Source organism: Ceratotherium simum, chromosome 22, assembly GCF_057802395.1.
Source record: "Ceratotherium simum simum isolate JZ-2026a chromosome 22, ASM5780239v1, whole genome shotgun sequence".
Taxonomy (NCBI): Eukaryota; Metazoa; Chordata; class Mammalia; order Perissodactyla; family Rhinocerotidae; genus Ceratotherium; species Ceratotherium simum.
In genome coordinates this window covers 19,069,137-19,086,091 of record NC_141921.1, presented here as the reverse complement: position 1 = coordinate 19,086,091, position 16,955 = coordinate 19,069,137, and the positions used below count along the sequence as shown (strand labels likewise).

The window sequence follows — 16,955 nt, the reverse complement described above, 5'->3', positions numbered from 1 at the left end:
TTTTCTGCCTTCAAGTCTTGAATTTTACCCCCCCCCCCCGCCTCCCCAGAAAAAAACCCAGTTTATTACTGAAGTGTGTAATAAGTACTGGTTGTTGACGCTTCTGCCTGGCATGATCAGCAGGGAAATGAGTGGGCCCCTCCACCCGGATTCTGGCCCAGGTGCTGAAGCCCTTTCCACCTCAGCAGCCTACCGTAGAAGGTGGGGATGGTGAGGCCAAGCCCAGCCAAAGCCCCATTGATGGTTCACCGTCTGAGCCACAGTGGCGATGGTAGCAGCCGCCTGGACCCAAGCAGGCCACAGCCCAGGGACCTCATCCCACATCAACAGTGGGGGCCCTCCCAACCACCATACTGGAGTGATTCTAACTCAAAGGACACCCAGAGCTACCATCTGGTATCTGCCAGTTTTTCCAGCTGAGCTATACCCTACCTAGCACCCTCTTCCCCCTCTTTCCTATGATTCATGACATCAAAACACTGGCTTTTCCCCCTTTTCCTTGAGACTCAGAGGGCCAAAGCAACAACCTTTGCTTCTTTTTCTCTCTCCGCTACCAAGGTGTGAAGGAAAGGCACCATCTCCCTCCCCTAAATCAGGCTGAGAAGGAACCAGCCAGCTCTACCTCCTCCTAGTTGTTTTTCTTTCCAACCCCAGTTTATTTTTTGTTTCTCTTCTACCCCTACGCCCTACCTCTGGAGCCATTTTATGAATTGTCATGTGCTACCTGACCCTCCAGTAAAAACAAAAGCAGGCTTTCCTGTTAAAAAAGAAAAAAAAAAAGCTGCTTTTTAACTGGACCTTAAATATTACCATTTTTTACATGAAGAAATATATTCTAGGTAAACTATTATGATGTTTGCAACTTACTTTTAAATGGTTTGGAAAAAGAAAAGCTAGATAAAGAAATATAGCAAAACAGGTCAGTTGTTGAATCTAGATGGAGGAGAGGATATATGATTAAAAATTTTTTTGTAGTAAAATGTTTGAAAAAAATAAAAATACAGAAAGGATCATGATCGGGAATGAGACTTCTCAGTGTACATTTTATTATATCACTTTAAATATTGAAGTGTATGGATGGATTTCCTTTTAAAAAATAAAGTTAAGTAAAAATTGATTTTGGGGAGCTGGCCCCGTAGTGTAGTGGTTAAGTTTGTGCTCTGCTTCGGCGGCCCAGGGTTTGTGGGTTCGGATCTCGGCCTACACACCACTCATCAAGCCATGCTGTGGTGGTGTCCCATGTACAAAATAGAGGAAGATGAGCACAGATGTCAGCTCAGGGACAATCTTCCTCAAGCAAAAAGAGGAAGATTGGCAACAGATGTTAGCTCAGGGCCAATATTCGTTGCCAAAAAAAAATTGATTTTAACAAAACTTAAAATGATTTTTAAAATGCAAGATTTATCTGTATTTTTTTTTTTTTGAGGAAGATCAGTTCTGAGCTCACATCCAATACCAATCCTCCTCTTTTTTTTTTTTGCTGAGGAAGATTGACCCTGAGCTGACATTCATGCCCATCTTCCTTTACTTTATATGGGACGCCACCACAGCATGGCCTGACAAGCGGTGCACCTGTGTGCACCCGGGATCCAAACCTGCGAACCCCGGGCCGCCACAGTGGAGCACATGCACTTAACCGCTTGTGCCACTGTGTTGGCCCCATGATGTGTATGTTAAAAATTGACATAGCAGTTTAACTGTGGTTGTAATATATTGAGTAAAGTAGTTTTACCTCATAGAAATAATAGCTACAAGTTATAGAGTACCTGCTATGTGATGGGCATTGTATTAGTGCTTTCTATATCATTTAATCCATAAAGCAAGTGAGAAATTACAGATGTCCAAGGCCATGTGGTTAAAATGTTGGAGGCAGAATTTGAGCCCAGGTGAGGAGATAGTAAAAGTTTTTGATTGAGGAGTGACAACCATTCAGTTGCAAAATACATGGTTTTATTAAAAATCTCTTAATATACAAGGCAATGTGCTTAGTGCTGTAGGGAATACAAAAGTTAACAAGACATGGTATTTGTTCACAAATTGCTAATAATGTAATAAGGAAGATATCAGAGACAGATAATAGCAACTAGTATTGAGCATTTATTCTGTGCTAAGTGTCATATCTGCATTACTGGTATTTCATTTATGATTTTTTCATCTCTGTGAGGTGGATATTACTAACCTTTTTACAGATGAAGAAACTTGAGGCTCAGAGAGGTCAATTAATTTGTCCAAGAGTCTCACAGCTCGTATGTGTCAGAGCCATGATTTAGCCTCAGATTGGTGATTCCAAAACCTGAGATCTGTAATCCTTTATGACTGTACTTAAAGAGAAAACCAAGTGTAGTGAAAGAGATAAAATGCTGTGGGAATTTAGAAGGTGAGGGGGTTGTGTAGACTACATGCCTGTTTGCAGGTGTGGGATTTGTGAAAATGCTTACAACCTGGTAGGGCCGATAAATAGAGCAGAATCTGATGTTAGGCAGAATAGGATATAGGGGTTGCAGGAAATAATATGGAGGAATTAGATTGGAGAGAGTTGTAAAAAGAATTGCTTGGGCACAATAACTAAGTTGATTTCCTTGAGGAAGGAGTTGGCAAGGAAGGATAATGCCAAAATTTCATTTCTGTATGATTGAGAGAATACTGTTAGGGAAAATAGAAGTAAGAATGAGGAGCTGTTTGTGTAGGAGATATGATTGTGAGTTCATTTTGGGGGACTAAAATGGAGAAGTCCAAGTGAAAGTGATGTTTTCCATCCATGCTTTTTTTTTTTTTTTAAAGATTTTATTTATTTATTTTTCCCCCAAAGCCCCAGTACATAGTTGTCTGTCATAGCTGCACATTCTTCCAGTTGCTGTATGTGGGACGCGGCCTCAGCATGGCTGGAGGAGTGGTGCCTCGGTGCGCACCCGGGATCCGAACCCGGGCCGCCGGCAGCGGAGCGCACGCACTTAACCGCTAAGCCACGGGGCCGGCCCCCATCCATGCTTTTTGACCTTGACTACATGTTAGAGTATCTGTAGCATTTAAAACCAAAACAACATCCCCTCCCCTGCCTGTGCCAACCCCCGACCCCTGGAGGTCCCGACTTCACCTGCTAAATCAAAAGCTCCAGAGTTGGAGCTCTGGAATCCAGACCTTTTTGAAGTGCTACAGGAGATGGGCACCTTCCACCTGTAAGTGGTGGGAGTAGAAATTGGTGCAATCTCTGGGGAAGAATTTGGCAGCAGTTCTACTTCTAGGAATTTTTTCTATAGGTATAGTAGTCATGCATATGTGAAATGGCCTGTGTACAGGGCTGTAAATTGTAACATTATTGACAATTGCCAAAGATTGGAAAGAGCTTGCAAGTTTATCAGTAGGGGATTGGTTAAATTAATTATAGTACATCCATACAGTGGAATACTATTCAGTTGTTAAAAGTATTGCGGTAGCTGTAAATGTACGGTGATGATAGAATGACCTGTATGATACATTAAGTGAGGAAAGAAATATGTCTTCTGTACTCAGAATATTTCTGGAAGGATAAACAAGAATTTGGAATGGTTTCTTCGGGAGGGAGACTAGGGGACTGGAGTCAGGGTAGAAGGGAGACAGCTTTTAACGGTACACTTTTTTGTGTGCCTTTTGAATTTTGTGTGATGTGCATATATGGTGTTACCGATTTAAAAAAGGAGACTTTTAAAAACTCTCCAGTTGATTGTGCTATGTAGTTAAGATTGGACCAATGGTGTATGCCCCACCTCAGTGGTTTATCATTAATATTAATGATTTCTACTGCATATGTCCCCTGTAGACCTAGCAGCATGGGTATCACCTGAGAGGGTTGTTAGAAAAGCAGAAATCTCCAAGTCCCATCTCAGACCTACTGAATTAGAATCTGCATTTTAATAAGATTCCCCAGGTGATTCAGAGGCCACTTTAAAGTTTGAGAAACACTATTCTAGATGAACTACCTGAAACAGTTTGTTTGACATGCAGTATTCCCACCTCTATTCTTTAAATAATACTATGTAATGATGCCATCCACTTGTTGAGTATCTAGTATTCATAAATCGAGGGCTTGTCCAGAACACTGTACAAATCAGTGCTCAGGTGTTTAATATTCAGTACTACTCAGAGCAGCATTTTCCAAAGTGTGTACTGAACTGGGAACATCATCAGTACACTGTACTGATAATATTTGTAAAAGGGTTCTCTGGTCAAATCAGTTTGGGAAACATTGGGTTAAGTAAAAATGAACAGTTTTCTTTATTGCAGGACTGTTCAGAGATTTGACCAAGGAATCCTTTTTTCTTCTAGGAATATCTCTCAGGTCTTTTGGTCGGTGGAACACACTTTGAGAAATGCCTGGTTTAGAGGAAAGAGCACCACTGGCTTTGGAATCCTTGGCAAGTTACCTAATTTCTCTGAATATTAATTTTCCTAACCTTAAACTGGGGATAATAATACTTGCCTTGGTGGTGGTGTAAAGAATAAATGAGATAATAATAATAAATAAATGAGATAATAATTAACAATAAATAAATAATATAAAAACACTCAGCTTAAACTTGGTACCTCATAGTGTTCAAGTGGTAGTTGTTAATATTACATAGGTTACTTGCCTCTTTTTCTTTCTCTTATGCTTACAGTTCATTTCACTATTGCTTACTATCCATATCAGAAAGTGAGGGAGGAGAAGGTTAAATAATGAATTTTGATGAAATGTTAGTAGCTTTATTAAAAGGTTTGGTGTTCAAAATAAAACTACTAAGTAATGTAGAAATCATTAGCAAAATTAATTTATTTTGCTCTCTGTTAGATGAGTATTGAGACCAGAATAAACTTCCGAGTTATATCAGTGCAATTTTTATTCACTAAAAACAAACCAACAACAACAAAAGATATCAAAGTTTCATCTTAACAACCATAACATGTTATTTTAAACTGTTTTTTTTTTCTTTTTTCTAGTCAGTAAATTGATTGCGCAAGAAGGACCTTCCTTTCTGCAAATGCGAATAAAACATTTGTTGAAATCTAACTGCATCCCCCAGGCTACTGCCTTATCAAAACTGTGTGCAGAATCTAAAGAAATTTCAAATGTGTCATCCTTTCAGCAAGCGTATATCACATGCTTATGTTCCATTCTCCCTAATGAAGATGCTATTAAGGAGGTGAGTAAAGCAAATAACTGCTATTGTCATTCATACTTACTATGAATTTAATAGATTTTGATAAATGTTGCATGGCAGGATAAAAACCAAGACTCGTTTTTTTTTCAGGCTACGGAAAAGTACCATTTTAATTGTATATTTAACTGTTCAACAGATTGAATATAAAGTTATATGTTGTAGGTGGATTTGAAAAGTAGATAATTAAAGAATATGCAGATGGATGTTTATGTGTTTGGGTGATGGTTTGCTTTGAAATCTTTAAATGTGAAAGTTGTTTTCTCATCTTTTTCTTTTTTTGTGAGGAAGATCAGCCCTGATCTAACATCTGCCAATCCTCCTCTTTTTGCTGAGGAAGACTGGCCCTGGGCTAACATCCGTGCCCATCTTCCTCTACTTTATATTGGATGCCGCCACAGCGTGGCTTGAAAAGCAGTGCGTCGGTGTGCACCGGGGATCCAAACCTGGGCCGCCAGCAGCAAAGCGCACTCACTTAACCGCTATGCCACCGGGCCGGCCCCTGTTTTTTCTTCTTAAAGTAATGATTTCTCTATGTTTGGGAAATGCAGAAATTATTAATACTGGCGTCAAGGGACAAACTAAAGAGAATGGCACATAACTTGAACTTAAATTACTTTATACATTTAACTGTGTAAGCAGAGAAGTGTAGGACTTGGGAACCCATGAATACATTTTGAACAACGGTTCAGTGGACAGACTGGATATCATGGAAAATAATAAAGTGATTGAGTTTTTTTTTTTTTTTTTACTATTTTATAGTTTAAAATAGTTTTTTTTGCTTGAATCATTGTTTTCCTTAGAAAAGTTGGAAGTCATTTTCTCTAAAAGTTTTTGATAAATTATACAGAGAAAAATGAGGAATTCCTAGGCTATATTCCATCATCCACCTTTAATTCTCTTACCTGCCATTCAGATCTGACATAAGAGTTCTCGTTCTACCTCTACACTGAATTTTCTTATTAAATGTAGGAATCCCAAGGATCTAGTTTTATGCTGTAGTAATTCTTAAACTTCTATGACGATTTCAACTATAAATATGCTACTTTCCAAATGCACCTCTCAGTTTTTCCTCCTTACTCCCTTTAATATACAGACTCCACCAAGACCAAGAATCTATTGATCCTGTCACCTTTTCGCTCTCCCTCATCCTCCTCATGTACTCACTTCCCTGTTTACTCTACTTTTCCATGGTCAGTTGTTATCACTCCCTTTCGTACACCCTCAGTTCTTCTGCTGATCTTTCCCTTAATTGTACTTATTTGACTAACCAGTATCCTGATTATCCCTGAATCCCCACCTACTCTATATTTTTACCTGCACCAGTGGGGCCAAACTTGGGTGGAGAAAAATCTGCCCACTGATTTTACTTTTAATTCAGTCACACTACATTTCTTTAGTTCATTCACTCTCCCACTCTGAGATTACTATTTCATACTTTTTCCGTTTTCTTCAAACCTGTGCTTTAATACCTTCTGCCCCATCTCACTCTCCATTGATGAACTTTCTCCCTGTTTTTCTAAGGAAATTGAGGCAGTTGGAAGAGAATTTCCATAAGCTCCTTCCATGACGTCTATTCACCTACCTGCATCTGTGCATATACACCTTCTCTTCTGTTACCAAGGATAAACTGTATCTGTTCTCCTAGCTAAGGCCAATCCCTTTGACTTCTGTATCTGATCCCATCTGCTCTTGCCCCCTCAAGGATAATGCTACAGCAGTTCTCCTTTTCTCTACTGCATCATCAGTTTCCCCCTCTGCTGTAACCATCCTGTCAGCATTTATGATGTTATTTCTTCCATTTTTAAAAAAGAAATCTTGGGGCTGGCCCGGTTCGTGCGCTCCGCTTCAGTGGCCCGGGGTTTGCAGATTCAGATCCCAGGCACAGACCTACGTACCACTCATCAAGCCATGCTGTGGCGGCGTCCCATATAAAATAGAGGAAGATGGGCACGGCTGTTAGCCCAGGGCCAATCTTCCTCAGCAAAAAGAGGAGGATTGGCAACTGATGTTAGCTCAGGGCTAATCTTCCTCACAAAAAAAAAAAGAAAAGAAAAGAAAAGAAAGAAAGAAATCTTTATGTTCTACTTCCCCTTCCAGCTGCCCCGCCTTTCACTCCTGGCCTTTCAGCATACTTTCTTGAATGAATTGGCTGAATTTACTGTTTAACATTTTTCTCCTTGAACACATTCTATGTGGTGTTCACCCTGCCAGTCCACCACATCACTAAATCCAATGATGATTTCTCAGTTTTCATCTTACTCAATCTGACTTCTTAACTTTGTCTTTTAAACTTTAACAGAGTTTTCCACTTGGCTTCTGGGGTACCACACTCTCTTGGTTTTCTTTCTACCCAGCTGGTTGCTCTTGCTCATTTCTACCTTGCTCTTCCTCTTCATCTTTCTGATGAGTAAACGTTCCAGTACTCTAGGATTCTGTCTTTGCGTGTCTTCTCTTTTCTATCTACCCTTATTCCTTTGGTGATCTCATCTAGATTCATGGCTTTAAATACTAACTGTGGTGTGAATCCCAAATGTTTTATTTCCAGCCCAGTCCTCTCCTTTGAACTCCAGACTCATATCCAACTACCTAATCACTGTCTCTACTTGTATAGCTAATAACATCTCAAACTTAACATGTCCACAGCTAAGCTCTTGATACTTCTGATATTAGCGCTTATTTGTTTTTATGAGCTTTCTTCTGAATGAAGTCAGTTGCCTTCCAACTATATTCTCAATATTGGAGGTGGTGGGAGGCAGGGCAGGTAGTGAATAACCAGCTACCATTTTTTTGAGTCCGTACTATGTGTTAGGCACTATGCTAAATGCTTTATACACACTGTCACATTTAATCCTCACAACAACTCTTAGGTAGCTCCATTTTTGTTGGTGAGGAAGGTGAGGCTCAGATTAAGTAATGTGTTCATGGTTATAAGGCTTAAAGTGGTTAAGCTGAGAATCAAATCTGAGTTTGGTATGCTACCACTAATATTATATTAAAGATACAGAATAATAAGCATTATCCTAGGTGGTATATATCTGAGGGTTTATATACCAAGTGCTATCTTAGGCATTGGGGATACAATGAGGAATCCAGAAGGCTCCTAACTGGTGTACTTGCTTTCAGTCTTGCCCTCTACATTTTATTCTTCCCAAAAGTAGCCAGAATAATCTCTTTTAAAACTTTGTCAGGCCACGTCACTCCCTTGATCAAAATCATTCAACAGCTTGTCAACTCCCTCAGAATAAATCCAGAAGTCTTTATTGTATGTGCTGTGGTCCCTGGCTGCTTCTCTAACCATCTCTGACCTTTAATGTTTACTGCTCTCCAGCCACCTTATCTTTGCTGTTCTTTGAACAGGCCAACCATATTCCTGCCTTAGAGCTTTGTACTTGCTGTTCCTTCTGCCTGGAATGCCCTTCCACAAGATAATTTGAATGGCTCATTCCCTTATATCATTCACATCTCTCCTCGATATTGCCATATCAGAGAGGCCTTCCTCACTGTCCCATCTAAAATAACACCCTAGGGCCAGCTCCGTGGCTTAGCGGTTAAGTGCGCGCGCTCTGATGCTGGCGGCCCGGGTTCGGATCCCGGGCGCGCCCCAAGGCACCACTTCTCCGTCCAGCCCGAGGCCGAGTCCCGCGTACGGCGACTGGAAGGATGCGGACCTGTGACATGCAACTATCTACTGGGGCTTTGGGGGGAAAAAAATGAATAAATAAAATCTTAAAAAAAAAAAAAATAAATAAAATAAAATAAAATAACACCCTATCCCCTTACTCTCTCCTATTTTTCTTCAATAAATATCTGCTGTCATTATTATAAATGTATACAGTGGCCCCCATCACTCTCTGTCCCTTTATCTATCTGTCTTTTCTTTACAGTACATATTACTACTACTTCCACTGGACGTCATATTTGCTTGTTCTCTATATCCTCCTACTAGATTGAAAACCTTATAAGGACAGGGACATAGGTTTGTTCACTGCTCTATCCCTACATTCTAGAAGAATACTTAACCACATAGTAGGTACTCATAAGAGACTAACTGTAAGCATGTATGCTAATTTACATATTTGCAGTGTTGGGAAGGGTAAAGAGACGGGAGACTGTTTACCTCTAATAACTGCTGTGATATTTTGTGTTTGTGAAACTTAATCAGAGTAAGATATAGTAATGGTTATTCTCAGCACCTTATGATATGCTGGAGAATTCAGAAGCAAAAATCCTAGGCCTTCGATTTGATTCCTCTTCATCCTATAACAATACCAACTCTTTCTTTAATCTCTCAGCCTTGTTTATTTGAAACTATTTTGTTGCGAGCATTGTATTAGGGATTTGCAAATACAGAAGAGTGTGTGTGGCCTAATTCGGTTTTCAGAAACAGTTATAGGAAGATAAGTAGTATCTTATCTTCTATATGTAGCTGTAAGCAGCTATATGATACTGTCCCTAAATTCAGTAGAAGTGTAGAAATAGAGAGTATCTTTGTAGAGTGGCATATAAGGCTTTATAAAAATTGATCCTTGAGTTGGACCTTGAAATAATGGAGTTTGGATGCGTAGAAAGAATAGTTGTGGGATAACTGACTGTGGTAGTAAAGGCACAGAAATGAACGTGTACTTTGCAGGTACCCACTAGAGAACACCTTGCCTGGGGCAGAGTGGGTGTTGAGGTCTTGTGAGAAATAAGACCTGGGGGAAAAGAAAGGCCTTGGAAACTCCAATGCATTAGAGCTTGGATTTGATGCAGTAGAAATTAGGAAGGTTTTGAAGGTAGGAAGTGAAATGACTGAAACAATGTTTTAGGAAGCCTAGACAGAGTATATGTTAGGTTTAGGAGAATAGATAAGAGTTAGCAAGAAGGGAAAGGATAGGACTTGCTGACAGGACAAAAATAGAAGATAATCTGCAAAAATGCCTTCAAGAGACTCATAAGACCTGGAAGAATGCCAGTGTTCTGTTATTGACTAGGACGGCAAGGGGGAGGGTATGGGAAGAAAGTCAGCTTTGTTTTATACATGATCTTTTCTGGTTTATTAATAACAATTCAAGAAAACAGGATTTTTTCCCTAAAGTTATATAATTTCTTTCAACAAATTTGTTGAGTTTGCAAGGAACTGGATTATAGGAAGTGTGATTTGATTCTCTACAACAGGGGTTGGCAAACTCTGGCCTGTGGGCCAGATCCACCCAACTACCTGTTTTTGTGAATAAAGTTTAACTGGAACACAGTCATGCCCATTTGTTTATTGTCTATGGCTGTTTTTCCTCTACAACGGCAGAGTTGAGTAGCTGTAACAGAGACCATCTGGCTCGCAAAGCTGAAAATATTTTCAGTCTGGCCCTTTACAGTAAATGTTTGCTGACCCTTACTCTGCAAGAATCAGATTTTCCAGTGTATTATAACTACTAAATATCATTTAGTTTACCCCTCCATGTTTTACCAGTGATGAAACTAAGGCCAAGATGATAATGTTTCCAAGGCCCTACCTGCATTAAGCTAATTATGCAGTCCAAGCCCAGGCTAGAACACAGATCTCCTGGCTCCCTGGCTAGCCCTCTTTCCACTGTACAACTTATTTCCAGTTGGTAAATACTGATGAGCCATGCCTTAATAGGAAACATCATGGTGGTAAATCATTCCATTCATATTTATATATATATAGGTATGATTTACAACATTTTTGTAATGTTTGGGATTAATTTGTTAAATATATCAATGCAGAAACATTTAGCACACATCGTAAAATTATTTTGAAAGCAACACTGGTACCATCGTAATTAGTCTCTCATCCAGTGATGTTTCCTTTTGCAAGTGACAACAGAATTAAAGAGAATCTTTAAAATTTGCTTTGGAAAAGTACTAATGAATCACTAGATGTTCATTAATTGGAGTTTAAAATCAGCATATGTCCTAAGGTAGCAGAGTGATACACACATTTGCCATTTACTTCAGCTGAGTTCAGGAGAAAAGTCAAATTAACTTTGAGCAACAGCTGGGAATAAAAGTACTTGTATGTTGGCACCTGTGGGTATCGTAGTAATGGGTGTGTGTAATGAGAAACCTCTGTTGGGGAAGATTTAGCCAGACACATACAATTAAGATTAATTGACAGGGTCAGCTTGAAAGCCAAAATTCAAAACCCAAAATTCAGAACTCCATGGAATCACTGAGTTTTAGGTTGTAAATACTTCATTTAGAATTGAATGAGATGACATTTCTGTTAATTTTACATATGAAGGGATTTTAATGCAAGTTACAGACTTGGCCATGGCCTAGTGTCCCAAGTGGATATTTCCTATATTTTTTTCATTACTGAAAGAGGAAATCTTTGCAAAGATCAGGTTTTCCACATATAATATGAAGGCTAATGATGCTTTAAACGTGAAACACTTCTATTATTATGAAGAGCCAAGAAATCTATCAGCAGGGTTTTTGGCATAGTTAAGGTAAGGTCCATTTCAGTCTTGATCCATGAATGAACTAGATCTTCAGTGTCTAATGTAGTTAATAGACACAGTAGTGGAGGCTTGTTTCTTCTCTTGGTGGGGAAAATGAAAAGAAAACAGGACCTAATCTACCCATCAGTGTAACAACACTGTTGGGGATTGACACAGTCACCTAGGTATAAATGATAAACAGAGCAAATATATCTAAACAGGACCCACTGGGAATTCAGTTTGGGAGTAGAAGAAAAAGTAAACAAGCGTAGAAATTCCAGATGTAGCTTAAATAAGAATCAAGATTAAAATGGATCCTGAACAAGGAATAATCAAAGTGTATAATTAAATTTAATATTAAAATCTAAATAATTTTACTTTATCCTTAGATCATATGGGGAATGAAATGTACACTCAAAAAATGCACTAAAGGTAGAAAGGCTGTATGAAAAATTTGAGGGTTTGCCTAATAAATATTTTATCTCCTAAAGCAGAGTTCTTTTAAATAGCTTTGAAGAGACATCTTCCCAGGACTTAGTATGTATCTGGATCTTCTGGTCCCACTTTCATGGGTTATGTGTGGGTATTTTGGTTGATGTATGATTACACTGGAGGGGTCATTATGGAGAGTTAGTCAGATACATCTTTTTCAGGAATTCAGTAGGACATTTCAGGCTTCTCTCAGATACACACAGTCAGAGGGTTTAATTAGAAACATCAATGACCACTTATTTCTTTAAGAAACATACATGTTGGGCCGGCCCTGTGGCTTGGTGGTTAAGTGCGCACACTGCGATGCTGGTGGCCCGGGTTCGGATCCCGGGTGTGCATCGAGGCACCACTTCTCCGTTCATCCTGAGGCCGAGTCCCACATACAGCAACTAGAAGGATGTGCAGCTACGACATACAACTATCCACTGGGGCTTTGGGGGGAAAAAATAAAATAAATAAAATCTTTTAAAAAAAAAAGAAACATACATGTGACCACTTGATAACATAGTGCTGGTCTGTGGTATTGCTGTAGTTTAAAAGAAGCCAATTTTTAGAAGCACAGCTTTTTTTTGAGGTCGTGTCTATGAACCTAACAGGGATGATTCTCCCAAAGGTAGACTCAGGGTTACGTGAAATGTAGGCTTGCTGACTCTAACTCCCACCTTTCTCCTACTCAAGGTTGCAAGTGAAATGAATCTTATTATATGGATAACCTTAAATACACTTTGATTCCTTTTTGAAAAAAACATTTATCAGCTTCAGTTTTTAAAATCTGTTATTAGGAACAAATTATTTGCATTATACTTCAGAACTGATAGGAAAATACTAGATTGAAAACCACTATTCTAGAGAAAGGTAAATGATAAAATATTCCAGTAATGGCACTGGCCAGAATGCTAGTTTACCTTGGTAGCCTAAGCGTGAAAATAACTTAGGAAGACAGATATGCTGCCTCTACCCACCTTCTTTGATGCTAGTTGGCTGTCTGTCATACCATTGGTGTTTGCCGATTAATATGAAATCCTTCTAATTGCATCTATTCTTGTCTTCACAGTTCATTTCCTACAATATGCAACATGATCTTTTTTCTTTTCTTTTTTTAAATAAAATTAGACATTTATTTTGAGATAATTTTAGATTTACATGTTATTGTAAGAAATAGTATAGACATGCCTCCAGTCATTTAACATATATTCATTGGCGGACTCTGCTAGGCACTGGGGATACAAAGATAAATAAGACACAAGGGAGCAGACAGTATTCACACAATGTGAGACTTAGGGGAGAGGTCTGAGCTGGAAATTAACAGTTCCAAGTCAATCAGCATTTGAAACCAGAGAATGAATGAGATTAACTTTTTCAGAACTCTGGAAATTAACTAAAGGCTAACCACAATCCAAGGAGGTTTTATTCAAGAAAAACAGATGAATATCAGTAAGAGCAAGTGAGTTTGGTGGCATTTTAACTTGTCCTACTTCCCATCTCCCTCTCCTGAGGCTTGAAAACAAACAGCCTCAAAACTATGGTAGCTGTGAAAACCAGCAGCCTAGAAGCCACTCAAGGAAGCAGAATGGTTTTGGAACTCTGCAAAATGCCTAGAGAATTGTCACTATTTGGCCTATTGGGCTACTTTCTGAAAAGCTGCCTTCTCAGGATTTGTTTTTATTTGACTCAGAGCTCTTTCTGCCAAAAGCTCTGTCCTCAGGGCATTTGTCAAAAACAATCAGTGATAATTGCTTAACATGACAGTTGTCTGAGGAGGCATTACCAGTCAGGCTAACAAGAGCCTGGCCAACGGCCCCGTGGCTTAGCAGTTAAGTGCTCGCGCTGCGCTGCTGGCGGCCAGGGTTTGGATCCCAGGCGCGCACCGACGCACCGCTTGTCCGGCCATGCTGAGGCCGCATCCCACATACAGCAACTAGAAGGAAGTACAGCTATGACATACAACTATCTACTGGGGCTTTGGGGGGAAAAATTAAAATTATAAAAAAAAAAAAAAAGAAAAGAAAAGAAAATGTTTAAAAAAAAAAAAAAAAGAGACTGGCCAAAAAAATTAAAAAGAAAAACTGGGATGTGGGATGTCCATAGGGGGCTTTGAAAACCTCTGATATATTCCTGAGACTCTGGAAGGTAACACACATGTACAGGGCTGTGTGTCTGCCAAGGAATGACCTGAGAAGGCTCCAATCCCTCACCTCTTGATTACCTTGAGGTGTTGCACATGTAGGAAATGAAAGGCAAGGCAGAGTTATAAACTGACTACTGAAATACTGAAAGCGTGCCCCAACGCACAAAACAGAGCTGCTTGGCAAAAGCAGAGAAACATACTTATTCAAGGCATTTAAGCAAATTTCTTGAATATGTAGCTGACCATTAAGGTAACCAAGCAGAGACTATAGTGGCCTCACATGACAAAGAATACAGACTTCACAGAATTACTCCAGGAAAGACACTGAACAAATAAATAGTAACACTAACAAGCCTTAAAGAGGTGGGGGAATCTGATTTCCAGAGTTGCCACAATATATTATTTAAAATATCTACTTACCATATAAAGAAACATGATAGTCCATACATAGGGAAGAAAGCAGCCAATAGAAACTGTTCCTGAGGATGCCCAGATGTTTAGTAGACAAAGGACTTTAAATCGGCTATTACAAATACAGTCAATTCTTGTTATTTGTGGTAATGTTCTATATAGTCACTGCAACCACTGAATTGGCAAATACTGAAACCATTGCTCTGAGAGGAAATACAAGGTTAGGTTACTGCAAGCCTCTGGTCACAACATTTTTGTCAACTGATCAATACATAACCTTGTTTTATGTGTGCTTCTGTTTAAAGACACCTTATTTAATATATATTATTGATTCATTAACATTGAGCTCGCAGCCAACAGTACTGTTTGACTCATGCTTGAATGACGCTTATCTAGCATATGTTTTTTCTTGTAAGGCACATCACAGCCTCTTGCACTTAGGAACATTAGACAACACTGCAACACTAGCGGGCTGTTTTAAACAGCAGAATCACCAATGAAAAACACAAAAAATGCAAAGAAGTGGCGCTAAATAGAATGTGAAAAAGTTGCTTGTTACAGTGTGAGAACTGAAACCAGAAGGCAGAGCGTCACTTTGTTTGACCTTAGCTGGGAACATGTTCACCAGGGGACTCAAATTTTTTGCCACTGTGTGCATGTTCATGAATGACTGCAAAAGCACCATGAGTACTGAATTTTGAATTTAAAAATAAATTTTAGCAAGTAGGCTAATTTGTAAATACAGAATCTGCAGATAATGAAGATCAATTGTATATTCAAAGAATCAAAAGAACTGTGTCTAAATAACTAAAGGAAAGTATGAAAACAATGTCTCAATAAGTAGAGAATAGCAGTAAAGAAATAGAAATTATAAAAAAGAACCAAATAGAGATTCTGGAGTAGAAAAGGACAATAATTGAAAGTAATTCACTAGAGAGACTCAACATCAGATTTGAATTAGCAGAAGAATCAGCAAACTTGAATGAAAGAGGTCAGTTGAGATAATCCAATCTCAGGAACACCAGAGCCCCAAAATGCATGAGCTGACAGAATTGAAGAGAGAAATAGACAATTCAGATATAGTAGTTGGAGACTTTAATACCTCACTTTCAGTAATGGATAAACCAACTAGACTACAAGGAAATGGAAGGCTTGAGCAACACTATAAACCAACCAGATCTAGCAGACCTCTACAGAATACTCTACCCAACAGCAGCAGAGTATACATTCTTCTCAAAGGCATATGGAGCATTCTCCAGGATAGACCATATTTTAGGCCACAGAACAAACCTTGATGAACTTAAATGGATTGAAATCATACAAGGTATGTTCTTTGGCAACAGTGGAATGAAATTAGAAATCAGTAACAAAGGAAATTTGGGAAATTTACAAATATGTGAAAATTAAACAATACCTTCTCAAATAAGCGGTGGATCAAAGAAAAAAGCCAAGGAATTATAAAATGCGTTGAGATGAATAGTGAAAGCACAGCATACTAAAATATATGGGATGCAGCTAAAACAATGCTTAGAGGGAAATTTATAGTTGTAAAATGTCAATCTTAAAAAAGAAGAAAGGGGGCCGGCCCGGTGGCGCAAGCAGTTGGGTGCGCGTGCTCCGCTGTGGCAGCCCGGGGTTCGCCAGTTCAGATCCCGGGCACACACCGACGCACTGCTTGTCGAGCCATGCTGTGGCGGCATCCCCATAAAGTAGAGGAAGATGGGCACGGATGCTAGCTCAGGGCCAATCTTCCTCAGAAAAAAGAGGAGGATTGGCATCAGATGTTAGCTCAGGGCTGATCTTCCTCACAAAAAAAAAAAAAAGAAGAAAGATCTCTTATCACCTCATGCCTGTCAGAATGGCTATTATTTTTTTTTTTTTAAGATTTTATTTATTTTATTTTTTCCCCCCAAAGCCCCAGTAGATAGTTGTATGTCATAGCTGCACATCCTTCTAGTTGCTGTATGTGGGACTCGGCCTCAGGATGGACGGAGAAGTGGTGCCTCGATGCGCACCCGGGATCCGAACCCGGGCCACCAGCATTGCAGCGTGCACTTAACCACCAAGCCACAGGGCCGGCCCTAGAATGGCTATTATTAAAAAAAGAAGAAATGAAAAGTGTTGGAGAGGATGTAGAGAAAGGGGAACCTTTGTATACTGCTGGTGGGAATGTAAATGGGTGTAGTCACTGTGGAAAACAGTATGGAGATTCCTCAAAAACTTAAAAATAGAACTGCCATATGATCCGGCTCTCCACTTCTGGGTATTTATCCAAAGAACACAAAAACACTAATTCAAAAAGATATA

The 16,955-nt window shown here is 39.3% G+C and overlaps 1 protein-coding gene across 1 annotated transcript in view; it reads left to right on the top strand.

The window, feature by feature from the left end:
* The window catches only part of RLF (RLF zinc finger), a 79,324-nt gene that overhangs the window by 35,774 nt on the left and 26,595 nt on the right, over positions 1 to 16,955 (top strand). The window contains exon 5 of the mRNA XM_004426012.3: positions 4,954 to 5,156. Coding sequence (XP_004426069.2) covers positions 4,954 to 5,156 — 203 coding nt within the window. The remainder of the gene's footprint in view (positions 1 to 4,953; positions 5,157 to 16,955) is intronic.